The 27,596-nt window shown below is 37.2% G+C and overlaps 1 protein-coding gene, 1 non-coding gene and 1 pseudogene across 2 annotated transcripts in view; 1 reads left to right on the top strand and 2 right to left on the bottom strand.

The window, feature by feature from the left end:
- Positions 1 to 2,483: 2,483 nt before the first annotated feature.
- Positions 2,484 to 2,603, top strand: LOC126000418 (uncharacterized; annotated as a pseudogene).
- Positions 2,604 to 6,706: 4,103 nt separating this feature from the next.
- LOC126000415 (zinc finger X-chromosomal protein-like) overlaps positions 6,707 to 27,596 on the bottom strand; it is a 34,042-nt gene continuing 13,152 nt past the window's right edge. Inside the window, exons 2-7 of the mRNA XM_049767716.1 lie at positions 22,795 to 23,343; positions 16,273 to 16,422; positions 13,994 to 14,134; positions 12,966 to 13,118; positions 8,791 to 8,931; positions 6,707 to 7,890 (exon numbers count right to left, since the gene is read on the bottom strand). Coding sequence (XP_049623673.1) covers positions 6,707 to 7,890; positions 8,791 to 8,931; positions 12,966 to 13,118; positions 13,994 to 14,134; positions 16,273 to 16,422; positions 22,795 to 23,343 — 2,318 coding nt within the window. The remainder of the gene's footprint in view (positions 7,891 to 8,790; positions 8,932 to 12,965; positions 13,119 to 13,993; positions 14,135 to 16,272; positions 16,423 to 22,794; positions 23,344 to 27,596) is intronic.
- Positions 18,011 to 18,113, bottom strand: LOC126000431 (U6 spliceosomal RNA). The gene has a single exon (XR_007492744.1). It is a non-coding gene; the product is annotated as a U6 spliceosomal RNA (small nuclear RNA).

The raw sequence follows: 27,596 nt of genomic DNA, 5'->3' as shown, positions 1-27,596 counted from the left end.
CTCGTAGCCAGGAGTAACCCCTGAGCATCAAATGGGGGTGGCCCAAAACAAAACAAAACAAAAACAAAAACAAATAAAAATAAAAAATAAATAAAATTCAACTGAGAAAATTTTATAGAACATATTGGTTTTATCCACTGATTTTAGCAAATAAAACTCAGAGAAAATGTACAAAATTAATGACTTTCATTAATGGACTAGGTAAGTAATATTAAAGAAAACAAATTGGTAAATACAAGATTATTTTTCTTTAGGTAATAATAGGATAGGCACATAACTAATTACAAACATGCAATTCCTTGCTAAGAGCATAGTTAGCAGAGTTGAGATGGAACATATGCTGTAGTTTGGTGTTAAATGGTATGTGTGTGGGACATTTAGGGATCAGCTGTCTATTCTTAAAACTAATTTGTAAGTTAATAATTTATCTAGAAAATAATAATACAATATAAATGAAATAGATATTTTTGGTTTGGAGTCACTGAGTCTGCTCAGATATTACTCCTGGTGGAATTCCTAAGACCAACAGGTGAATGGACTTGTTAGCTATCACTCCAGATCCTAAAACAAATACATTAGATGAAATGACACAACTGAAAAAGAGAGAGCTTTGTATTTGTAGCTAAAGACTTAAATTTTACATTCAAAAATAATTAAAACAACTTTTAAAAGATTTAGAAGTCAGAAAGACCAAGTCACCAAGCACCAAGTCAGCATTAATGCATGAATATTGTCAGATTCGGTCCAAATCCATAAACACAAAATATTCTTAAAATCGTAATTAAAAAGTAGACATTTATAAACAAATGTTAAAAACAGCAAAAATATATCCTCCCCTAAAATATAATTAGGGTATTTGTTTTTGTTTTCTCTTTTGGGTCACGCCCGATGACACTTGAGTTACTTCTGGCTATGCAATCAGAAATTGCTCCTGCTTTGGGGGATCATAAGGGACTCCCGGCGATCGAATCACAGGCCATCCTAGGCTAGTGCAGGCCAGGCAGAAGCTTTGCCACTTGTGTCATCACTCTGGACACAAGAGAGATTATTATAGAGGAAATATTTTTCATTTTTGCCAATTTAAGAACACATTTGATTCAGGGAGGTTTACTGTTCACTCTGAACTAAGATGACCCCTTGCTAGCTTTGGATAACCAAATAGGGTGCTGAGGATTAAAACCTAGGCCAAAATTTTGCATGGCAAATTCCAGGACTCCCTAAATCCTGAGAACTTTTAGACATAAAAGTTACCAAAATTGCATCAAGAAGTATACTACTATTAGATTATCTTTCATAATCTAAATATAAACTAAACTTTTCAAATAAAGAAAAATGAATGGTCAGAAAGATAATACAGTGGATAAGGTGTTTGACACATATTCAATCCCTGGAACCCTATGTAGTCCCCAAGTTCACTAGGACTGAACCCTTTTAAGAGTAAATCCTGTGCAATGCAAGATGGCCTCCAAGTCAACATACATTAATTACATTCTTGTTTATTTGTTTTGGGGTCCCACTCAGGGGTTAACTCCGTCTCTGTACTCAGAAATCGCTCCTGGCAGGCTCAGGAGACCTTATGAGATTCCAGGGATCAAATCTGGGTGTCTCAGGTCGTCCATGTGCAAGGCAAATGCCCTACCGCTGAGCTATTGCTCTAGCTCTGCTAACTACATTTTTTAAAACAAAAAGATGAGATGGCTTCACTAGTGAATCTTACGTATATTAAAGAGTTAGACCAGTGTTCTAGAATAAAAGTAGAGAATTTCCTCCACATATGAAGCAGGATTTAATATCAAAAACAGTAAAATATTTAGAGAGCAGACCAATATCCCCTAGTGACAGTGATGTAAAAATTCTCTACCAAGGGGCCAGTGAGGTGGCGCTAGAGGTAAGGTGTCTGCCTTGCAAGTGCTAGCCAAGGAAGAACTGTGATTCGATCCCCCGGTGTCCCAAATGGTCCTCCCAAGCCAGGGGCAATTTCTGAGCGCGTAGCCAGGAGTAACCCCTGAGCATCTAACGGGTGTGGCCCGAAAAACCAAAAAAAAAAAAAAAAATTTTTTTCCCTACCAAGTATCAGCAAACTGAGTTCAGTAGCAAATTTAAAGGATTTAACAAACCGAGGACCAATTAAATTAAAAGATGTTTCTAAAAATAAAATTAAGCGATTTTCTTTTGGAGTAGGGACACACTCAGTGGAGCTCAGGGGTTACTTCAGGTTCTGCACACAGGAATGACTCCTGGCAGGCTCTGTGGACTTTATAACATACCAGGATCAAACTTAGGTAGGCTGCAAGGCAAGTAATAGCACTCTGGTTCCAGGAAGATATAGCTTAATACATACTGAAACAAAACAAGTACTGGAAATTTTTTCTAGCATCTCATGATCAGACACTCCAAAATAAAACTGCCTTATATAATAACTACTTAAATAAAAAACCTATAGCAAACATATTCTGTAGTGAATAATTAAAATAGCTTCTTCTGTCTATGGCCAAATCACCTTGAACATGCCCAATCTCGTCTGATCTCAGAAGGTAAGCAGGGTCGGGCCTGGTTAGTACTTGGGACAGGAGACTGCATGGGAATACCAGGTGCTGTAGCTCTATATTTCCCTTTGTATGAACAAAGATGGTACAAAATAGTATGACATCGGGCCCGGAGAGATAGCACAGTGGCATTTTCCTTGCACACAGCCTACCCAGAACAGACAGGAGTAACTTAACACAGAAACTAGTGTTTCCACTCAGGGATCCATAATGACCGTAATCAGCATACCACACAGGGAACTAGTGAATGAAGAGAGATCAGCACCATGCAAGTCAAGTGCTTTGTCCTGAAAATTGCGCACTTCAAACAAGTTTCAAAAAAAATCAGTGATTTTGCACATCCTTAAGAACGATTTGGGGCCTGGAGAGATAGCACAGCGGCGTTTGCCTTGCAAGCAGCCGATCCAGGACCAAAGGTGGTTGATTCAAATCCCGGTGTCCCATATGGTCCCCCGTGCCTGCCAGGAGCTATTTCTGAGCAGACAGCCAGGAGTGACCCCTGAGCACCGCCGGGTGTGGCCCAAAACAAAACAAAACAAAACAAAACAAAATGATTTATCTGGGGCAGGAGTGGTGGCACAGCGGTAAGGTGCCTACCGTGCCCGCGCGAGCCTAAAATGGACTCTGGTTCGATCCCCAGACATTCCATATGGTCCCCTAAGCCAGGAATGCTTTCTGAGTGCATAGCCAGGAGTAGCCCCTGAGTGTCATCAGTGTGGCCCAAAAGCCAAAAAAAGAATAATTTACCTTGAACTATTTGTCAGACACTGACCAATGATCAATTTTTTCTTTCACAGATCCTAAAATTTTTTCGGAAAAAAAGGAGACTCTATATAGAGAGAGTAAATTTGGGTCAGACATTTAGTTCAGTGTTTCTTGTTAAGTGTCACAAAAGTATGTTGCTATGGTATACAGTGTATCTAAAGAGTAACATTCTTCTTTTTATCTGTACCATTTAACTGAATTTTATTATTTACTGCTTGAACTGTCAAATATGTATTAAGAGGTAAAACTGCAGGATCTTTAAAATCAGAGATACAACACTGGAAAGTGTTGCTTGTACATTGTCAAATGTGATTTTTCTGCAAAGAAAGATAATTTTATGTGGAACTTATTGATAAAGATGTGTGTGAGAAATAAAGAAAACAACACAGGCTTCTCCAGAGTAAAATAGGAAGCAAATAAAGAGACAAGAAAGTAAGATGTGTGTTTAAGTGAGAGCAAATGCTTTAAGAGTAGGCCATTATGATTTTTTTAGGCCATTAGTAATCATAAAATACCAATCTTTGCTACCTAGCATAATTTGTAAAACCCCAAAATTGTTATGCTGAAATGCAATACCAAGATAATGTTATCAGGATGGAGATAAGTAGTAACCAAGTTTAAGAATGGCATCCCACATGAGCAGAATAAATACTATTGAAAAAGTATTGAAAATATATTGAAAAGAGTATCCAAAAGTTCTCTTTTATCCATATCCAAATTTCTTTAGAAAATGGGTTCTTACTATAAACCAATATGCCAATGCTTAGACAAGGTGTGAGTTTTTATTTTTGGACCGCACCCTGGCTCTGCGCCATATGGTCCCCCAAAGCTAGGAGGGCAGAGCTAGGAGTAACCCCTGAGCACTGCTGGGTGTGGCCCCAAAACAAAACAAAACAAAACAGCCACCCTATTATAGACACAATGATCATATAATTCAAAACTCAAAATTACTTGGAAAATTACTACTTGCAAATTCCTAAGAGTAACAGTATTTGGATCCAGTCTGAAAATTAAAGCAATAAAGCATTTTGTATGATATTGCTTTGGAGAACGAAGTAAAATTAGCTTATAAAGAAAATGCTGAACAAAATAAAAAGTGTTGCTTACTGGATTAAATGAACTAAACATCCCACCCTCAATAATTAAGTGATAATTTACTCTTGATATAAAATAGACTAAACAGAAATTAACAGAAAAATATGCTGATATTTTATTTTTGAATGTTTTCTTCAAGTACACATTTACAGTAGTGTCACATTTGCTATGTGCATTTCTTATTACATATTTTACAATGTGTACAGAGGAAGTGACATAATATTTAGTAACTATATCAACAGAATAGTAACAGAACTTTATAAAAATATGTGAAACATTAAACTGAAACATTCACTTTAGCTTTGCTATTCAAATGTTTAAAACAAAAATAGTATAAATAACAATACAATGTCAGTTTTTTTCTTTATAAAGACAAGTGTTTTGTCATATTTACTTGACCAAATTCTTAAAAAACCTTTTAAAGGTTTTAATATTTTGCTAAGACCACTTGTAACTCCAGACTGTGAGAAATATACAGTATAGAAAATATGCTCATTTCTTTTTAAATGCTTATTTGTATTGACTAAACAGAATGTTAAAAATTCTTTAAATGTAACTTTTAAACACTTCCTTTCATTTTTAGAGATCAACCAAATTCAAGAATAATGTAAGCGATCTTCACCAAAAACATTGAAGAGCATTTTAGAAAAGCACAATGTATGGACTTTACGGGAGACAAAAATGGATGTCAAGAAGTCTGAGGAGGTTACAAAATCCATTTGTGGTTTTGGTTGGTAATTGGCTTATATTTCTACCTGCTTAAGGAACTGTAGTAAATTAGCTATAAAAACTGAAGAAACAAAATTTACAAAAAATCTATAACTCACCCTATAAATTACTTTTAAAACAGTATTTGTGGCAAATTGAATGTTTACCCATATATAAGAAAGCACCATAATAAAGTTGCAAGGTACTATTAAGATGGGGAGCATGTCTTTCTCATCACCACTCTGTACTCATGTTCTTAGAAATTTAAATAAACTAGAATATTCTATTCTTAAAAGTTCATAATAACACATTCAATTCTAAATAACTCCTTGAATTCATTTCTTATCTAAGTTTATAGAATACATCTAAAATGTCAACTCAAAAATAGTGTCTACTTCCAATCAATTTGGGTGCCAGTATTCTTCAGATTGCTCTAAAAATTTTTTAAATTTGCTAAGTTTAATATTAGCACCCATTCTCTAGAATCTTCACTTTCTCTTAGCTCTTTGTAGTCTCATCTATATAAATAAAAGTATTTTTTTAGTTTGGATGTTCAATTGTTCAAAAAAATTTAAGATCTAATTCTTGAAATCAATACACTGAAATGTTCTCCATAAAAATACCTTAACCTTTAAATTCCAATTATTGAAGACATTATTACTTTAAAATGTCTTATTTCCCTCACAATTCTTCACATACATCTTAGTGTCTTTAAATAACAAGTTTCCTGAATGCTTTTTTACAAATCTGCACTTTGCACATTTAATAGCTTTCATTGCAGACTTAAAATTTGGACTGTTTATATACTTATAAAATAAGCAGGACAAAAGCAAATCTAAAAAGTTAGGGTACATATCTAATTGCAAAAATACCTTATGACCCAAAGTTCTCTCTAGACTATGCCAAATTTAATTTATTTTAATTCTTACTTGGAAAATAGAAATATTTGAAAATAGCAAAGTAAGAGTAAATGAAACAAAAATAAGCATTTTTAAAAATAAGACTTTGTGGTAACAGAAGATTTAACAAGCACCAAAGTAAATTGAGTATATTTTGCCTGGAAGCAAAATATAACAAAACAGGCCTACATTCTATATTCAGTAATGTCAGAGACTCAAATGGAGTTACATTGTTGTGTGATTTAATAATTTTGAGGAATAGAGAAAATGACTTTTCTGTTTCAGATAAATACAAAAGTGAAATCTCCCATTTATATTATCAGGTATTTCAAAGAAATATGAACGTCTCAAGAGTGGATAAATCAAGTGTCGGCAACTTTCATATTACATTTTCTTATGTTTAAGTGGTTTTATAGTACCATTGAGATGAATGAAGTTAGAATAAACTGTAAAACTGCTATGATGAAAATATGCAGTAAAGAATCAGGAACTTAATATTAAAAGCAATTGTTGTTACTGCTTGTGATTGAACAATAGGATCACAATGTCCTAATGAATGAAGTGTAAAGTCAAGTAGATGTAATTACTGTACAAAGTATGAATCAAAGTACAATATTATATATGAACAAGACTAAATGGCTTTAAGATAAAATTTCTACTCAAAGCCTTTATCTTTACAATTGTATACAAATGTCAAGGCAGACCAACTTCTTTATGATGTCTCATAATATGCTGGTTCTTTTCTGAAGGTCTTCGGAACCCTTTCTCACAATGATGACAACGATGAGGATACTCTTTTGTATGAATGGAAATAACATGCCGTTTAAAGCCAGAGGCATCTGTAGTGCTATACTCACAGTATTCACATTGGTACACTTTCCTGCCACCGTGTGTTTTCATATGCTTTTTAAGCTCATTCTGCTGCCTAAATCCTTTTCTACATTTCTTACACCCAAAAGGCAGATCTTTTGTATGAACTGAAAGAATATGGCGACTTAGAACAAAAGGATCTTCAATCTTAAAGTCACAATGTCGACACCGGTGCAATTTTTTGCCTTTGTGGGCATCAACATGTTTCTTGAGTTCTGATGGTCTATGAAAGCCTTTGTCACACATGTCACACTTATGAGGGTAGTCCTTTGTGTGAACTGAAATTACGTGACGCTTCAAATCACTTGAGTTTGAGCTTTTATGATCACAATGTAAACACTGGTATGTTTTGCTCTCTTGGTGGATCAGAGCATGCTGCTGCACCTCTTTGGTATCTGAGAAAGTTAGAAGACAAATGTCACACTTGAATGATATTTCTTTACTATGCTTCGTTTTTACATGTGTTTTCAAGTTAGAAGAGTCTGCAGACCTATATTCACAGTACTGACATTGGTATGGTTTCTCCCCAGTATGGATTCGCATGTGCTTTTTGAGCTCTGATGGATGACGAAAACCTTTACCACATTCCACACAAATATGAGGGAAGTTCTTGTTGTGAACAGCCAAAAGATGATGATTCAATAATCCTTGTTCTACTGTTTCATATTCACAGAATTTACATTTGTGAGGTTTTTTGGTTCCTTTTTCTTTATGTACTGTTTTGTGAGTAAATAAAGCCCCAGCTTGAGAAAATTGCTTCCCATTTTCTTCATATTCAACAGCTTTCTCTGCCTTGCTGGTTAGTTTGTGACTTTCTAGGTGGTTATGTAAACTTATCTTCTTGTTGGTAGTGTAATCACAGTCAGTGCAGTGGTACTTCTTCTTAGTAAGGTATTCAGGATGATTCTTCATATGTCTTTTCAGAAAACCTCTTGACTTAAACTTTTTCTCACAAATCATGCAAGGGTAGACAGTCAAAGGATGTCCATCAGGGCCAATAATAATAGCTATGAAGGATAAAAATAGTAAGTGATCAAATCAAGTTCTGGATAGGGCACTTCAAAATTTCAAATATGCATTATGCAAAGCATTAGGCAAGATTTACTAATAAATTAAATAACATAAGACTTTTTAAACCAAAACTAGATTTATAGGATTTGATCAATAATACAAGTAGGAAGGGCACTTGCCTTGCATGAGGCTGACCCAGGTTTAATCCCTGTCATCACATATGGTTACATGAGCCCCACCAAGAGAGACCTTGAATGCAGAGCCAAGAGCAAGTCCTGAAACTGCTACGTTTGCCCAAAAATCTTCAAACTCTTTTGGAGTATAAAGATCTCTCCTCAAAGGTTAGCAATATTAATGCTCAGGTTCAGTGGTGCTGGTTCACCAATTTTATAACAGGTGGGACTCCAAGAATATACCCTATGAGAGTACATGGGAAAGAGAGAAATGCCCTATAAGGGAGGGTAAATGGCCAATACAGTATCAGGGATTCAAACCTGGCATCTTGATCTAGACTATCTTGCAGTCTCAATAACTTCCTTTCTTGAAATGTGGTAGTTGGGTTATACCTGGCTCTCAGGAATCACTCCTGAGAGTAATTGAGGGACCATATGAGAAGATAGAAATTTAACAAAAATTGGCAAAAAGCAAGTGTCTTTCTAGCAACATTATTTCTTCATTCCCCTACTTATGTTATGGTTTTTATTTCTGTTTTGGGTATGCACTCGACAGTGCTTATGTTTACTACTGCTTATCAAGGCTGAGCAAGGTTCAGGGATATACACGAGACAGAGAATCAAAGGTAAGACATGACCTAACAATTAATGTGTTCACAATACCCCTGTAGATACATACTTGAATTTTATCTATGTGTTGAAAAATAAGATTATATACCTCACTTGTCTGATACTGCCTGGAATCAGGTCTTCTCCTTTTCTTTGGTTTTTGTTTGGTCAATACGCTAAGCCCAGGAGACTCGTCTGTATGTACGAGAGCACTTGCAGTCCCATTCCGGTTTTCAGTTCCATCAGAGTTATTACCTAAAAATATGCATTAAAAATATATACACATATATGAAGTATTCTTAAATTACCAAATTGAAGACATTTTTTATCAACTAAAAGAATGAAGTTATTATAATACTCCTAAATGAAAATAGACCTTCACATAATAGATTTTATAACCACACATTTAAGACCATAGGAAAGCAACAAGAATGCCCTGCATCATTGCCATTTCAAATTTAAAGTCATGAATAACAAATCAATCAAGACAGAAAACTTCATTTTCCCAGTGGAGAAGCCCATATTTTTTCTTAAATATGAATTTATTTTTCTCCCCTCACATTTCTCTAAGTAAATTTCTTTCAATAAAAATTACTTTCCCTGAAGACGGATGGGACAGGCAACCTCCAAGACAATCCTACAGAGGGTAAAATGCCCAAGGCCATCCTTCAGATCATCATGCTGAACTGACCGGCTCATCTCTACGCTGGCCAAGCCTGGGTAACCCTGATATGACAGTTTAAGTTCTAATGCTTTTATAGGTCTGCTCTGTCCTTGACGAAGCCCCAGAAATTCTTTGTAAATAATGGGGTACCCAAATGGAAATTTCTCCAGTATTGTTGTGTTTATGCAAAGGAGCTATCTGGCAAGGTTCAAGGTAAATGTGGAGACAAAAACTATTTTTCTGTAGCTGACTGAATTAAATGCACTCTAGTGGACTTAAGTTAAGTGGACCATTCCTCCTGGAGTTAACCTATGTGGAAATAAGCTTACTGGTAGTAACAAACCAGGTCATAAAGAACTGAAAGGTGGGCCTGATTGGTTTAAGTAATATTTCCCTGTCTCATCTGATCCTTTTCTGGTATTGAACTACAGACCTGAAACAGTTAATTGCTAAGGTAGCATGAGATTTTACCCCTTCTTAAGTAAAGACCACAGTCCTTTGACAGCCTCTAGAAGTTATAGAAGATGGACCTTCAGCCACACTCCCTTTTAGTAACTTCTAAGGTGGTGAAATTTCTAGGGAAAACGTGAAATTGGAAGGTCAACAGAAAAGCTTCCAGTGGAATAAGGGCAAAGAAGGGCACAGGAATTCAATGAGCTCAGGCCATTGACATCAATTGGAAATTACATTATGTTTATCTATCCCAGAGGTTAGGGCAAGTAGCAAGAATTATCAAGACACTGACATTTAAAGAGGATGGTGGTATTAGTAGAGAAGGAGCAAAAATTATAGCTATGCTGGTAATATTAAGGGTAAAAGAATTAGCACCAAGTGTGGGAGACATTTCTTCATCTCTTTCTGACCTAGTGAGGAAATACAACTAAATTTTAGGGCCATGTTTTTCTCTCCACCCAGTAGCTGTTTAAGTTGCAGGACTGAAGAAGAAGCAGGATCCTCCTTTCTCTTTAAGGTAGTCACAACTTGAATAAGAAGGACACCTGCAGATCCAGCTGACTCAACTCATAGAACCAGACAGAATGCAGATGGTCCTGGTGTTCCTGCTGAATTCAGCCGTGACTGTGCAGTAACTGCAGAATGACCACCAGCAAGAATGAACATCGTCTTATCCAGATTGTACATGGGGGTTTTGTGGGTCAAACTGTCACCATGAGGATCCCTTCCCATAATTTTGACTTATTTTGATTTATTTGGAGCTTCTGGTTATACACTACAAGATCTTCTCCTACTGAGGTCTAAGTGTTAAAAGAAGTGGATACCAACCCATGGGTTTGGGTTCTAGAGTAAGGAAGTTGCCCAGGAACAATCTCATTGCTTGTACAGAATGGAGTTCCCCAAACTGTGGGGAGAGGGATTTTTCTCTGCAGGGTATAGGAATATGTCAGGGAAACCACCTGGTAGAAGAAAGGGAGCTGGACCCTGAGTCTAATGTTGAAAGTCTCCCCAGGAGCAATCTCATTGCTTGTACAGAATGGAGTTCCCCAAACTGTGGGGAGAGGGATTTTTCTCTGCAGGGTATAGGAATGTGTCAGGGAAACCACCAGGTAGAAGAAAGGGAGCTGGAACCTGAGTCTAAAGTTGAAAGTCTCAGGTTGAGTTTTGGGAGTGCTGTTAATCAGAGCTTTCTGACCCAAATATCAATAAGGCCTTTAAGAGAATGTGCACAGACTAACTTCTTAGTGGGGGTGCATCAGTTAAGTAAGGAGGAGGAAGTCAGCAGCTCCACACTGCCATAAAGTGCCAGTGTATACCCCACAACACTCTACCTCTTCTTGGACCAATAAATGAAGGAGAAGAGGAACTCAACACCATAATAATGGGGGCAGTGGTTCAGATAACAGATTCTGTGTGCCCCTGGACAGAATGGACCACCTTGCAGGAAATATAAGGCAGGGACATGTGCCTCTTATCCACCTATGGAGGTGCCACTGGTGACCTCCCCTAACCTGGACTACTGCAGTGAGACTACTGCAGAGGTCAATGTATTTTCATGGCATTCCCATTGGGGACTGAATGGGACATGGCTTTGTGAATCAAGCTGTGTCTCAACCACTGTTTTTGCAAACCAAAAGAAGTTTGATTCGTGGTCAAATGTCACACTTTGTGGGAAAGCGTGGGTGAAAACAAGTTGAACTCTCCCAACAAGTGGATACTGATCAGGATATTAGTTGAAGTTGTTCTCCAGAACAGACAGGGCCTAGACTTAGGCTCTCGGGTAACAATGTTTCTATGCTAATAAGTGACAACACTGCAGCAGGTGAAGGCAGATTTGTGATGAAAAGATTTTGCCAGCTGGTATGAACAGTGGTTCAATCACCCTGGAAAACCTCCCTGATTAAGATGTATGTGCTAAGGTCCCAGTATGTGCCAGTATGGACAAGGATGAGGAACCTTAAGGAGAGCAAAAGATTTTACTCAGGCCCAATAGAAAAGGAGGAAATATTGGGACCTGAATTCTGAACAAGGAGAGATGCCATTTTGTAAAGGCAATATGGCAGGCTTCTCAGGTTCTGAGGAGGGAGAAACATCATTTTGTAAGAACCACATGGTGTAGGTCTTTAAAAGCCCATTTCCATAGACACCGCTCCAAGATACCTGGCCATATTAGGTAGTAAATCAAGGAAGGACAAGGGAACAGTAGGAAGATACCGCAAGACAATAGCCAATCATTTTAAAGATCATCAGAATGCTTGAACCTCACTACAATCGTTTCCTATATAATCTTCCTCATGACCATGAGCAGGGCTCAACTCAATTGGGAGATGTCCCTGGCAGGCCAGTAGGGGGTCCTTTTTGGCAGACGGATTGAAGTATTAAACTTAAAAATAACTTTCAAGGGCCCAGAGAGATAGCACAGCGGCATTTGCCTTGCAAGCAACTGATCCAGGACCAAAGGTGGTTGGTTCGAATCCCGGTGTCCCATATGGTCCTCCGTGCCTGCCATGAGCTATTTCTGAGCAGACAGCCAGGAGTAACCCCTGAGCACCGCCAGATGTGGCCCAAAAACCAAAAACCAAAACAAAAAAACAAACAAACAAACAAAAAAACGTTTAAGACTGGAAAATAGTACAGTGAGCAGGACACTTACATTGCATATGACCAATCTGAGTTTGAATCCTGGCATAGCATACATATATACAACTTAGAGTAATTTTTGAGCACAGCACCAGGATCAAAGCCTGAACATAGTTAATGATAGTCCAAAAATTAAACAAACAATAACTTCGTTTATCAAAACTTTACTTAAAAATAAATTTCTTAGAAAGCATATGTATTGTCATATAGGCATGAAGAGAAATATTGTTAAAATTATATGTAATGGGTGCCACAGTAATAGTCCAGTGGGTAGGCCACTTGCCTTACACACAGCCAACCCATAAGACTGTATGGTCCTCTGTTTATGCCAGGAGTAATTCCTGAGAACAGAGTTAGGAGTTATACCTGAACTTCACCAATACAAAACAAAACAAATAAAGTAATTCCTTCCTATTTTTGTTCCTCTGAGAATTTTATAGATTCTCATTATGATACCTAAGATCTTAGAAATAATTTTAAATAATTGATCAAAAATAATAGTTATCTGATTTAGTATAGGTAGGTCACTTACCATAAGCCGCTGCCCATGCCACTGGCATGAATGTTTTGATTTCATTGTCCTCTATTTGCTGTTCATGAACAGCAGTGGCTGTAGCTGCAACAGAAGCATCTTCCTCTCCTACTATTACTTCCATATAAACTTCATCAGCAATTTCAGTAACATCTAAAATTTTAATAGAACATATTTATACCATACACACAAAAATTATAAATTAAATGACAAGATCATTACTTGCATATTAAAATAATTTAAATACACAGCACATATTCTATACAATATAATCATAAAATTGTTATTCAATAAATAATTTTTTGGCTGATAACAGTATCTTTCTTATTATGTTTGGGCCACACCTGGCAATACTCAGTGTTAACTGCTGGCTCTGTGCTCAGGATTCATGCCTGGTAAAGTCAGGGGAAATAGATGGGAACCAGGGAACAAGGCATGGCTGCGTACCCCATATAACTTACCAAAGCAAACTCCTAGGCATAAAGAAATCCATGAATGTTCTTCCTTGGAATATAGCAGTATAAATATCTTTTTAATAATGCTGACATTCAGGGCCAGAGAGGTAACACAGTAGTAGGGCATTTTCCTTGCATGCTGCCAACCAGGATGGAACCCATTTCGATTCCCCCATCCCATATGGTTCCTGGAGCCTGCCAAGAACGATTTCTGGGTGTATAACATGAGTAACTACTGAACACTGCAAGGTATGCTCCAAATACAAAATGAAAAACATAACAAAAAATAATGTTGCCATTTTCCTTAAATAATGGCTGTAATTTTTTTTTCTTCTTTTAAAATTGTGGCCACATGTAGCAATGCACAAAGTTCTGGGGGTCACTATTGGGGAAACATAACCCAGTGAGTTTTCATGGCTGTGGTTGAAGCCCAATGGAACTGGAGTTCAGTAGGTTCACATTTTCATAAGTAAGGCAAATGTTTTACTGCTCTCCACAATATTCCCTGGCAACATTTTAAAAATGGAAGAATATAAAAATGAAAATTATTGCCACAAAAGGCCACCTACTTACTTAAATCATCATTTTGCTGAGAGTCATTAACAGTCATATAAACCATTTTTTCCCTTGGTACATGAATGTTGCAATTTGGATTAATCAACTCAACATCATGGTCATTCTTAGGTTCATTTTCCACAACGTCTACAGTACCACCTATACGGGTAAACAAAAATTCATTAACAAATAACATAAATTTGTTATTTATGAATAACAAATTCATAAACTGTTTTCACTTACCCATATTTGCTGGTGTATAAGACGACTGGCCATATAAGACGACCCCCTAATTTTGCAGTTGAAACATAGGTTTAGGCCTGTATTCGCAGTATCAAACAGAACGTTCCTGTGCTGCAACTGTATCTTCCACAGTGAGCCAATCACAACAAGCAATGGTTCAAAGGTTATATTATAATAGACTTCCTCTCTGACTCTGGCCAATCTGAGCAGGGTTTCTACAGTGTAGATTCGGGTCCAGAACATTGTCTAATTTGCATGCATAAAAAGCCTGCTTGGATTGGCTGAGTTAGAGAGGCAGTCCGAGCAGCTTTGCAGTGATTGGTGCAGGATCGAGTTGGAAAATTCGTTTTGTGGCAATATTCAGACAATTTTCGTGTAGTGGCATATTGAAACATTTTTCGGGATATACACGGTGTATAAGAGGACCCCTAATTTTCGGTTGACTTTTTATTGTTTCAAAAGTCGTCTTATATGCCGGAAAATACGGTAAATATTACTTCTACTTGTGAAGTATCTCTTTTTTTTTTCTATAGTATTTCTTCTGATGCTTATTTTATCATATACTAGTATTAAAACTTACCTTCACAGAGTAGTATGCCTTTCTCAAATACAGGAGGGGATGGGGAGCATTGGTGATGGGAAGTTTGCACTGGTGAAGGGAGGTATTCTTTTTTATAACTAAAACCCAATACAAACATGTTTATAATCATGGTTCTTAAATAAAGTATTTAAAAAAAATAAAATTGATAACTATATTGATCCATGCTATCACTATAATTCCCTTCTAGTGCACTAAAGGGTGAATGTAAGACTGAAAAATTTAAAAATAAATCACTTTCAGAGTATAGTAAATATACCCAAAGACAATAGAGATTGTAAAATGCTACCCAGCTCTACCTGGCTCTTATTCCACCCTCCTCTGCCTGATGAATTTTCTACTGAGAATAAACAAAAAGTCAGTCTGGCTTTGTCATGCTCAGGAATATCACAAGGTGAGAAGCAAACGGACTTCACAATTCTTTCCTGAAAGGCTTGGCTTATTAAGTCTTCACGGCTACTCTACGTGCATCAGACCTATCTGCCTAAAGGTAGAGATATGATGTGTGTAGTGATTTCACAATGTGTAATTTATTTTACAGAGATGAGGGCTAGGCAAATAGACTATTATAGAAAATATGCTACAAAGCAGTAGAGTACAATTAAGACAGAGAAAAGGTCACTATGACAAAGATAGTTAGAAATAACATGCTGAACAAAAAATGGGTGCTGAAAAGAGATAAAGTGATATGCATGAAACTCCTTCAATATTACCAACCACATTTCATGAGAGAGAGAGAGAGAGAGAGAGAGAGAGAGAGATGTCTTTCACAGAGGCAGGCTGTGGGAAGGTGTTGTGGGAGGGAAACTGGGACACTGGGACACAGCTGTAAATGTGCACTAGTGAAGAAATGGGTGATGGGAGTATTGCATAACTAAAATTCAATTGTAAACAACTCTGGACTGTGTATCCCAGGGTTATTCAATTAAAAATCTTATCAAGGGGCTGGAGAGATAGCATGGAGGTAGAGCATTTGCCTTGTATGCAGAAGGAAAGTGGTTCAAATATGGGCATCCAATATGGTCACCCAAGCCTGCCAGGAGTGATTTCTGAGCGTAGCCCTGAGTGCTGCTGAGTATGACCCCACCCATCCCCAAAATCGTATTAATTAAAAAAGGAAAAAATTGGGCACAGTGGGAAAGTGCTTGCCTTGCATGTAGTTGACCCAGGTTACAATCTGGGTTCAATTCCTGGTATATCATATGGTTCCCCAGCCTGCCAGAAGTGATTCCTAGGTACAGAGTCAGGAGCACTGCTGGTGTAGCAATGAAGAGGAGAGAATAAGAAGAAAGGGGAGGGGACGAAAGGGGAGAGGAAGGGAGGAAAGAAGAGAAGGGAAGGGAGGGGAGGTGAGGAGAAGGAAAAATTATCATCAGGAAACAATTCACCTGTATGCATCTAAAAGTAACATGGACATCATTTAGATAAGGTATACAGAAAGTTAAAGTTTTCTTACCCAAGTCATCCTCTCCAGGGTCAGCTTTAAAAATGTATACCTTGATGACTTCAGGGCAAGTGCCATCTACTTTACAAGGATCAATTTCTGGATGTTCTTCCATAGTTATTCCAGAGGAAACATCATGTTCTAGTTTGCCTGTATCATCTACTAAAAAAGAGAGAAATGGTACATCATTTCTGAATAATTGCAGATACTTAAAAATACTGTAATTTCTCAAAATATTTTTGAAGTTTAATCCACACTTAGAATATATAAAAATCATTCCTAATAATGCTTGAGTATATAGTATACAATGTAGAAACCACACTCCAAAACTCATTCATGCAAAATATATTTTCTAACACTTTGGAGTAAAAATTTGGCCCCTCAAAATTCTTTTTACAAATACAGTCTACCTTAAATTAAATAACAAGAAATATTTTACCAAAGAGCAGCTGAATTTAAAATTAAATGAAAAATATTGTAAGTCTGCTAAAAATGGAGTAATATATTCAGAAAAACAAAACTTTACACACACCCCTGATTCAATGTCACTATGTATCTAAAATATTACCGTGAAAGACTTGTAATATAAATAAATAAAATTAAAAAATAATACTTTACATACATATGGGGCCAGAACAATGTCACAACGTTAAATTGTTTGCCTTATACAAGTCTGACCCTGGACGAACCACAGTTCAATCCCCCAGCGAACCATATGGTCCCCCAAGCCAGGAGTGATTTCTGAGTGCATAGCCCAGAGTAACTCCTAGAGTCACAGGGTCTGGCCCCAAAATAAAACAAACAAACAAAAAAAAAACCAAAAAAAAAAAAAAACCCTTTACATAAAGGGAATTCGTGGTGGCTACAAACATTGAAAAGACTGTTATAGTATAATCAAAATATTTTATACTAGTCCTAAATACTCTTTTCTACATGTTCTGATAAAATAATGTTTGAAATAAATCAGGAGCTGAAGCAACAGCACAGCATTTGCCTTGCATGTGAGTGATCTGGAGTTTGATCCCCAGTATCTTATATGGCCCTCCGAGCCAGTCACAAGTGATTCCTGAGTGCAAGACATGCGGTAACCCTTAAGAACCATCAGGTACTTAAAAAAAACACAACAACAACTTATAACTTCTATTTTGTGATATAATGCATACAAATTATGTAAGTTTACTCACTAAGCCAAGTATCTGATCTTACCATTGTTATTTAATTCTACTATAAAACTACATAGATATGCATGATATAAGTATACTTCAATAAACTGTCATAATGATGTATTACGTAACTGACATACTAAGTTTATAAAAGTCTGAAACAGCTTTCAGATCCTACAAAATGTACAAACAAATATATTCTGAATTCCTTAATAAATGTAGGTTTAACTAGTTATTTTTTGTTTTTATTTTTGGGCCACACCCCCCATGACACTAGAAATTACTCCTGGCTATACGCTCAGAAAAACCACATGGGATTCTGGGGATTGAACTTCAGTTTTTCCTAGGTCAGCTGTGTCCAAGGCAAACACCCTTCTTCTGTGCCATGGCTCCAGTCCCTAAAATTATTTTTTTCTTTTTTTCTTTTTTTTTTTATTTATTTAAACACCTTGATTAATACATGATTGTGTTTGGGTTTCAGTCATGTAAAGAACACCACCCATCACCAATGCAACATTCCCATCACCAATGTCCCAAGTCTCCCTCCTCCCCACCCGACCCCCGCCTGTACTCTAAACAGGCTCTCCATTTCCCTCATACATTCTCATTTGCGTGTCATCCTTGCGCATGGCCATGCTAATCTTCTCTGTATCGTTCCAATTTTAGTATATGTGCTGCCGAAGTGAGGACCTAAAATTATTTTTTAAATTATTTTAAAAAATATATATTCACAACCAAGGAGTAATAACGTAACAGTTGGGTGTTTGCCTTGCATGCAGCTGATCCTGGTTTAATCCCTGGCAGGTGTAATTCCTAAGTGCAGAGCCAGGAGTAATTCCTGAGTGTTGCTGGGTATGGTCCAAAAACCACAAACAAAACAAACAAGCAAAAAAAGAAAAATCATGACCCATATCTGTAATCTACTGATAAAGCAAACAGATGATTTGGTGAAGTAACAGGGATTATAACTGGCAGAGCTCAATTATGATCTGACTCTGCTCTCAGCAATCACTACTAATGGGCAAAGAGGATTATATGCAGTGCTAGGGATTGAACTCAGGTCAAGGAAGGTGAGGCCTGACCTGCTGTACTATATTCTATACCTCTATAGTCTCCAACTGATTATTTTCCCCCATGGTTCTTAAGTGTTAATTTGACTTTATGCTGCTTATCTTTTAATCTAAAATTTTGCATTAATATCTTTGTTTATAAACATGTTTGTAGTTGGGTTTCCATCATAAAAAAGTGTACCCCCCTGGGCCCGGAGAGATAGCACAGCAGCGTTTGCCTTGCAAGCAGCCGATCCAGGACCAAAGGTGGTTGGTTCGAATCCCGGTGTCCCATAGGGTCCCCCGTGCCTGCCAGGAGCTATTTCTGAGCAGACAGCCAGGAGTAACCCCTGAGCAATGCCGGGTGTGGCCCAAAAACCAAAAAAAAAAAAAAAAAAAGTGTACCCCTTTTATCAGTGCAACCTTTTCACCACCAATGCAGCCCATAATCCTCCTTCCCCCTCTCCTGCATGTCTTCAAGACAGGCATTCTATTTCTGTCAGTACCATTACCACGTGTAATGGTGTAGTTATTTTTCTAACTGCACTTACCAATCTTTATGGTAAGCTTCATATCATGGGCTGGTTATTCCAGCTCTCATTATCTCTGGGTATTATTACCATATTATCTATTATTTTTCTGAAATCCCACAGATAAATGAGACTATTCAGGTGATTATTTTTAAATGCAATAATCATAGTCATACTACTTTCAAATGATTGATTACTCTAAGTGCTATTTAATACTTAATAAGGCTGAGATATTAAAATTTTGTCAAGAAAACTAACAAGAAATGTGAGAGAAAGTGTTGCTATATACTATAAAACACTATTTATTACATCCCAAGAATATCCTATTAGATATTCTTACTAATGTTGCTTTGCAAGTAACAATATAAAAATGTTGGGAACTGAAAGAGTTATTTTGTAGCATATAAAACTGTAGTTTGCAAAACATTACCATGTTTAAAAAAAAAGACCTAGTTCTGACTTTTTAAAGTTTGTAATTATTAAAACACAAAGACCAGGGCCTAAGTGATAGCATAGCAAGTAGGGTGTTTGCATTGCATGGAACCAGTAAGGATTCCACCCTCCTCACACTATGTAATTCTTCAATCCCACCAGGAGTGATCCCTGAGTACAGAGCCAGGAGTAATCCCTAAGCACTGCCAGAATAACCCAAAAATAATAAACAAAATAAAATACACATGCACAAATAAATCCACAGAGGCCAAAAAATTAACCCACAGTAAGCAAGTATATGACAGGTATAAGTTCAAATCCCAAAGTTCCAACCTATACCCCATGACCACCCTGAAAACAAGTGTGGCCCTTGTGCCCACCAGTTAAAACCAGATTCAAGCAGCAATATATAACTGAGTCAAGTACAGTTAGGTTCCCAAACTGAAAGCATTGCTTAGAAGGAGAGAAGCAGTTATTTGGATACTAAAGTAAAAATTACCTCAAAAATTTTTTCTATCTTGGAATGAACATCCTACTAATTTAATCCTTAAAATTAAATAGAAATATTACCAAATGGCTTATTTTACACATTTTATGTCATTTATTGGGGGTGGTGGTGGTTGGGTCTCACCTGGTGGAGATCAGGGTTATTCTTGGTTCTGCACTCAAAAACTGCTTCTAGCAGGCTCTGGGGATCATATGGGATGCTGGGAATCGAACCAGGGTCTGTCCGGGATTGGCTGCATGCAAGGTAAACACCTTACCGCTATGCTATCGCTATAGCCCCATGTTTTATTTTTAAAATAAGACTAAAAAATTAAGACTTCAGTGCCAGAGTGGTGGAGCAAACAGTAGGGCATTTGCCTTGCACATGCTAACCTAGGACAGACCACAGTTCAATCCTCCCCTCCCAACCCCCGCATCCCATAAGGTCCCCCTAGTCAGGAGCAATTTTGATTTCTGAGCGCAAAGCCAGGAGTAAGCCCTGAGCGTCACTAGGTGTGACTCAAAACACACACACACACACACACACACACACACACACACAAAGAAATTAAGACTTCAAATGTTGTAGTGCATGCTTTTCATGCTCTGGGCTGACCGGAATTTGACCCCTGGCACCAATATGCTCCCCCATAGCCCCTGAGCACTGAGCCAGGAGAAAGCAGTCAGAACTGATGAGTGTGTTCCCTTATTGTTATTAAAAAAAAAAAAAAAGCACTGATTTTAAAATTGCAATAATAAGAGGTAAAGTCAAATTAAGCCTTTGAAAACCATGGAAACCAAAGAGTAACAAAAAAACACTAACTCTTGTCAATACAATTAAATTTTATCTTGCATCATTCAAATGTACCCTTTCCAAATTATGGTTTTATTTCTGAGTTAACTTTCTCTCTGCCTTCAGCTAGGAATGGAAAAGTCCACTTCACTAGGGTTTGGATTCGTCTTAGTCTAGAGTTATCCTGAACTTAGGGATGAGATCTTGGTTCTTACAGTTCCTGGGTTATTCTTGGCTCTTCACTGCTTACCTGTTGTACTATCATGCTGGTCCCTATATGATCATTTTTAAAATTCAAAATTGATATATTCTGTTACCCCGATTAGAGAAAGGAGGGGACCAATGTAATATACATTATCAACAAAAGTGAAGATCAAGTTATAAAATAAATTTTCTCCTATTTGTGCATGGAATCTATTACTTGTTTTTTGGTTTTTGGGCCATACCCGGCGGTGCTCAGGGGTCACTCCTGGCTGTCTGCTCAGAAATAGCTCCTGGCAGGCACGGGGGACCATATGAGACACCGGGATTCGAACCAACCACCTTTGATCCTGATCGGCTGTTTGCAAGGCAAACGCCGCTGTGCTATCTCTCCGGGCCCTGGAATCTATTATGCTAAGTGAAAAAAATCAGAGGGAGAGAGACAGACACAGAATAGTCTTACTCATCTATGGGTTTTAAGAAAAATTAAAGACATTACTATATTAAGGCCCAGAGGGAGTAAAGTTAAGGGCTGGAAGGACTGGCTCACAATTTAAAGTGGTGAACTTTGTTAGGGAAATAACTAAACTAACAAATAACATGACAATGTTAAAGAATGAGAAGTAGAATACTTGTGATTACAGGCAGCGTAAGGGAGATGGGGGGCATTGGTGATGAGAATGTTACACTGGTGATGGGGGGGTGTTGTTTATAACTGAAACCCAACTACAAACATGCTTGTAATCATGATGCTTAAAGATTTTTTTTTAAAAAAATATAACAATAAGAAAAAAGAAAAGTATATTTCCAACAAGATAAATATAAAAAGAAATTTTCTCAGGATGAGCCATTTTCAACAAACCCACAACCAGAAAAACCTAAAGCCTTCCTTCTGGGATCAAAGATGCTGCAAGAGTACCCACTATCGTCACTGTAATACAATATAGTACTGGAATTCCTAGAAGCAACAACTAGGCAAGAAAAAGAAATCAAAGGGATCCAACTGGAATAAAGTCAGTAAATAGGGTGCTTGCCTTGCAGGAGACAACCTGGATTCGCTTCCTAGTATCCCATATGCTCCCCTGAACACCGTCAGGAATAATTCCTAAGCACTGCCAAGAATAGCCCCTGAGTACTGCTAGGTGTGTCCCCAAACCAAAACAGTAGAAATGAGGCTGAAAACAGTTCAAAGAGCTAAAGTATAAACTAGTCCTAGGTTCCCAAGCATAATATAGGTGTGACTCTTGAGGATCTGGCCAATTGGAGCCTCAAGCCCCACTACCACCACCACCAATCTCAAGAAAGTATAAAATAATGGCACACTTTATTTTAAATGAATCTTAAATTTCAAGTTTCAATGATATCAGAATCACTAATTCTAAGGCAGGTAATAAACCACATCTTACATGCTATATAAAAACTACTATTTTCACTGTTTACCTTTCTCATAATTTTATTTCAACTCAGATAAAATGTGACTCAATTTTAAAAGTAATAAGATTAGATCAGTTTTTTTATGTCATAGAATCCATTCAAACGAGGGGCAGAAGCTATAGACAGTGGTAGGGATTTTGCCTTACACATGGCCAAACCTGAACAAACTCCAGGTTGATTCCCAGCATCCTATTTGGTCCTCTGAGCCTGCCAGGATTGACTTCTGAGAGTAGAGCAAGGAGTAACCTGAGCACTACAGGGTATGACTCAAAACCCCCCAAACAAAACAAAACAAAAAGAATACATCCAAACTAAAGTAACATGCACTTACATTTCTGAAATTTATTTTAATTTTCTAAGTATTAAGTCAAGAACATATTCTGAGGTACACTCTTAATGAAACTTTTGAAACAGCTTTGTTATAATCATTGTAACCCAACACTTACAGGAAATCATAAGGTAGTCCTCACAATTTTCTCTGTCATCATCTTGATGGTCCACAGGGATCCCGCTGACATCTATGACTGCTTCAGAGGCACAATCTGCTACCAAATCTTCTTCTGAAACTATGTCAGTTGTCAGAGGATCAGTGATGATTTCTGCTTCTACTACACTATCATGAACAATGTGATCAACATGTCCAATGTCAGAAACATGTACGGATTCACTTGTCAAGACGTGTTCTGGCATAGACACTGTGGTTAAGGTAATGTCTGAAGCTAAAACATCATCTGGAACTGTGCAATGTGCTAAAGAAACTTCAGTTACATCTGAGCCAAATACTTGCTCAGACACATTGGCTTCTTCTAAGATATCTGAGCACTGAACATCCTCAATAACAACATCCTCAATAACATTCTGGATTACAACAGAATCTGGGTCATCAGGAACAAAATTATGCACAGTAATATCTGCATCCACAACATCTGAAACAAACACAGTTTCTTGAACTTCCACCACAATTTGATCACCATCCATGTGTATAGCATCAGTTCCTTTAAAAAACAAAAAATTAGAATGACATATACATTTCAGGTAGGCATAACTATCTCTAGTCTGTCTGTTTTTAAACATTAAATTGATTAATTCTACCTAAGAAGTAACATGAAAAGTTAAGGAATAGTAAAATTTAAATACCCAACACACATAAATATTAAAGTTTCTTTCACATTTGTTACTTATTTACTTCTTAGCATTTCTCCCTCAATGCAACATCTTTTTTCATTACTCCACATAGCACATAATTTTTCTCTTCCCTTCTTTTGGTTCTTTAATTTTTGAGATACTCTGCTTTTAATACAAAATTCCAACAGAATCCTCTATCTCTTCATTAGAACTTATCTTCTAAATTTATAATATTAAAAAGATGGGACATTGTTCAAAGGTGAGATCAGTTCATTTTTATATTTTTTAGTTCATTATGTTTTGGGTATTTGGGTCACACTCAATGGTAATCAAGACTTACTCCTGGTTTTGCACTCAGGGTTCATTCATAGCAGGGCTATGGGAACCACCTGAGATGCGAGCTATAGAACCAGGGATGGTTTCATGTAAGGTAAATGCCTACCTATTGTAATATTGTTCTGACATAGGACTACAATTAAACTATGGAAGAACTGGAGAGATACCACAGTGTAAAGGCACTTGTCCTTCATATGCTCAACCCCGGTTCAAACCCCTATAGTGTAAGGTCCCCTGAGCATCCTGAGGCATGATCTTTCAACAAATATGGAAGAGAAGCCTCTGATCATTACTCATCCTCTGGAGGGTGTAGGAGGTATTGGGCAGGATCAGAGTGTTGTATTTCATGCCCAACACTGAAAGGCTTTCTAGGCATCATCAGGGCTACTTGCTCATCTTAGTCCAAAAAGCATAAGATCTTCACCTGAGGCATTAGTTGATATTTTCAGCCACTGGATAGAATATTACTGAAAGTGACCCCGTAGGTATTGAGTCCTGCCTGGGAAGTTTGTCTCACCTTCTCTCACCCAAATAAAGTTTAAAATTTATTCATAGAGAAGGAAAAATAATAGTTTAAGAAATTCCTGTGAAAAAACAAGATGAGTAAGAATGTAGCTTTAGAGTGGTAAAGATGAGGTCAGTTTGCATATAGCATGCTCTCACTTTACTTGGTTTCCATCTCCAAGTTGCTGAATAAGTTCCTAAATACATATCAAGTGATTTACATGTCAGGTTATATGTACACATCAGAAAGAACACATATAACACCTAATGAGAGACCAGTAAAATACATAAAACAACTACACTTGATGACACTGAGAGTAGCACAACTATAGTTGGAGAGTTCGGCAATGTTGTCACTTCTCAATAATCAACAAGATTGTATCTTAGTAAGGAAATACTTGCCTGAAAAGAAAATGGAAAGGGGTTAGAAAGTACTTTTCTTTCTCAAAGGATCAGATACTGATTATTCTTCAATATACAAGGGACATTCTTTAACATAGTTCTCATACGGGGAACAGAAAACATACTTCCAGAAAGAAGACAGAAAGCAAACCAACCAACTACTTAAGACCACAATGCACTGCAAATACATATTATGCACAAACAAGAAGAAACAACTAAAAACTAAAATAGCTCACTACTGAACCATCAGTGATCGAGAGGAAATCAAAAATAAACTCAAAAGATTACAAGAAATAAAAAAATATTACAGGAAATAATCAAGAATGAGAACATTCGCTACCAGATTTTGTGGGACACAGTGTTAAAAGGAATGTTTAAAGCTCTGCAAACATTTATAAAGGAAAGAAAGGCTCACAAAAATAACCTGATTTCACAGCTTGACAAATTGGAGAAGGATCAACATAAGTAACCAGTAAAAGGGAGGGGAAAAATAATGAAATGTAGAGCAGAATATTAATAAACTCGAAAAAAATTCCCAAAGAGAAATTAAACAAACAGCTGATTCTTTGAAAAAAAAAAACATGATAAAACACTAGCAAGACTCATGAAGGAGGGGAAAATGCTAAAAAAAACAAATCAGAAATGAAAATGACAGCATCATAATAGACATCACAGAAAAAAATTCAATGATTCATCAGGGTCTCTATGCCACAAATGATAAAAACCTACAGAAAATGGATAAATTTTTGGAACTCATAACCTTGCAAGGCTGAATGAAGATGATCTGAAAGACCTGGACAAACCTATCCTACCAAAGAAACTAAAATGGTAAACAAAAGTGTTTCCAAAATGGGCCAGAGTGATAGCATAGCGGTAGGGTGTTTGCCTTACACGGGGCTGATGCAGGACAACCGTGGTTTGACACCCACCCCACCCCACACCCTTATCCCAGATAGTCTCCCAAGAAAGGAGCGATTTCTGAATGCATCAGGAGTAACCCTGGTTTCCAGGTGTGACCCAAAAAAACAAACAAATAAAAATAAGTGTTCCCAAAATAAAAGGTCTGGATTTGCTGGCGAGTTCTTTGAAATATTTCAGAGGATTTACTGCCAATCCTTTCAGAGTCTTTTATGGAAAAAAGAGGAAAAAGAAACATTTGCAAACAGTTTCTATGAACCAAACATCATCCTCATAATAGAAGCAGTCAGAGAAACCACCAAAACAGAGAATTACATACTGATTCCTAGATGAACATATACAAAATCTTCAACAAAATACTAACCAATAGAATCTAACATTGCTTCAAAAAGATCAGGACCAAGTAGGATCTATCACAGCATGCAAGAATGTGAGGCTCACATTTAAGATATGTGAGTCAATCAGCATAATATATCTTACTAATGAAAGAAAAAATAAAAATAATGATCATTTAACTAGATGTAGAGAAAGCATCTGAAAGGATCCAGCACAATTCATAATAAAAACTCTCAAAAAGTACTGAAGAAACTTTTTTCAGGCACAAGACAAAGCTAGCCATGTTCACCATTTTTATACAATATATTACAGAAAGAACCTGCCATATCAATCAGGTAAGGAAAAGTAACAAGGGCATCCAAACAGAAAATACAGAAGTCATGCTCTCACTATTTGTGTAATATAGGACAGTATATTTAGAAAATTTTCCCTTTGGGCCGGGGGGATGTTACAACAGTGACAGGACACTCAGGGATTACTCCCTCTGGAACCTTTATTTAGAAAATCTTAACTATATAAAACAAACTAACTTCTGGGGCTGAAGTGATAGCACAGCAGTGGGGTGTTTGCCTATCTACCCAGGACATACCCAGGATAGACCTGGGTTCAATCCCCAGAATCCCATATGGGCCCCGAGCCTGTCAGCAGCAATTTCTGAGCATAGAGTAGGAGTAGCCCTTAAGGGCTGCCGGATGTGGCAGGCACGCACGCACGCACACACACAAACACCTTCTAGAACAAGGCACGCACACACACACACACACACACACACACACACACACACACACACACACCTACACCTTTTAGAAACAATATGTTTATATAGTAAAGTTGACATGCTAAAAAACTAATATGCAAAAATCCATGGCTGGGGCCTTAAGTGATAGTTCAGTGTAGGTCATTTGCTTTGCACACAACTGACCCAGGTTCAACCCCACAGCACCTCACTGAGCCTGCAGTGATTCCTGAGTGCAGAATCAGAGCCAGCAGTAATCTCAGAAAATCGCTGAAATTTTCAAAACAAAACAAACACACATGATTTTCCATATGTACAAATAATGAAAATAGTATTTTTTTAAATTCCATTCTCACTTATGCCTTAGAAAATAAGTGCCTCAAAAGCAGCATAATTAAAGAGCTGAAAGACCCCCCCCCACAAACACATTACTTCAAAAAATAAGGTAACACTAGTAAATAAAAACAAATCCCATACTCATGAGAAGGGAGAATCATCATTAAAATGGAATCAACCCCAAAAAGTCTGTACATATTCAAGGCAGACACACCCAAGACATTTTACAAAGAAAGGGATCAAACATTCCAGAAATTCATATCAAACAATAAACTACTCCAAATAGCTAAAGTAATCTATTTATTTAAAAAAATTCCTGAAATGAAGCTACAAAACAGCAAGTAGGGCATTTGACTTGCATAAGACCAAACTCAGTTCAGTCCAAAGCCATGAGTGATTTCTAAATGTAGAGCCAGAAGCAACTCCTGAGCACTGCTACATGTGACCCAGAAACAAAACAAACAGATAAACAAACAAAACAATTCTAAAGAAAAAAAGATGTGAGTTATCACTTACCCCAACTTCAAACTGGACTACAAAGTGTGAGTCATTATA

This window comes from Suncus etruscus, chromosome Y (assembly GCF_024139225.1).
Source record: "Suncus etruscus isolate mSunEtr1 chromosome Y, mSunEtr1.pri.cur, whole genome shotgun sequence".
Lineage (NCBI taxonomy): Eukaryota > Metazoa > Chordata > Mammalia > Eulipotyphla > Soricidae > Suncus > Suncus etruscus.
This window is presented reverse-complemented; position numbering and strand designations above follow the sequence as displayed.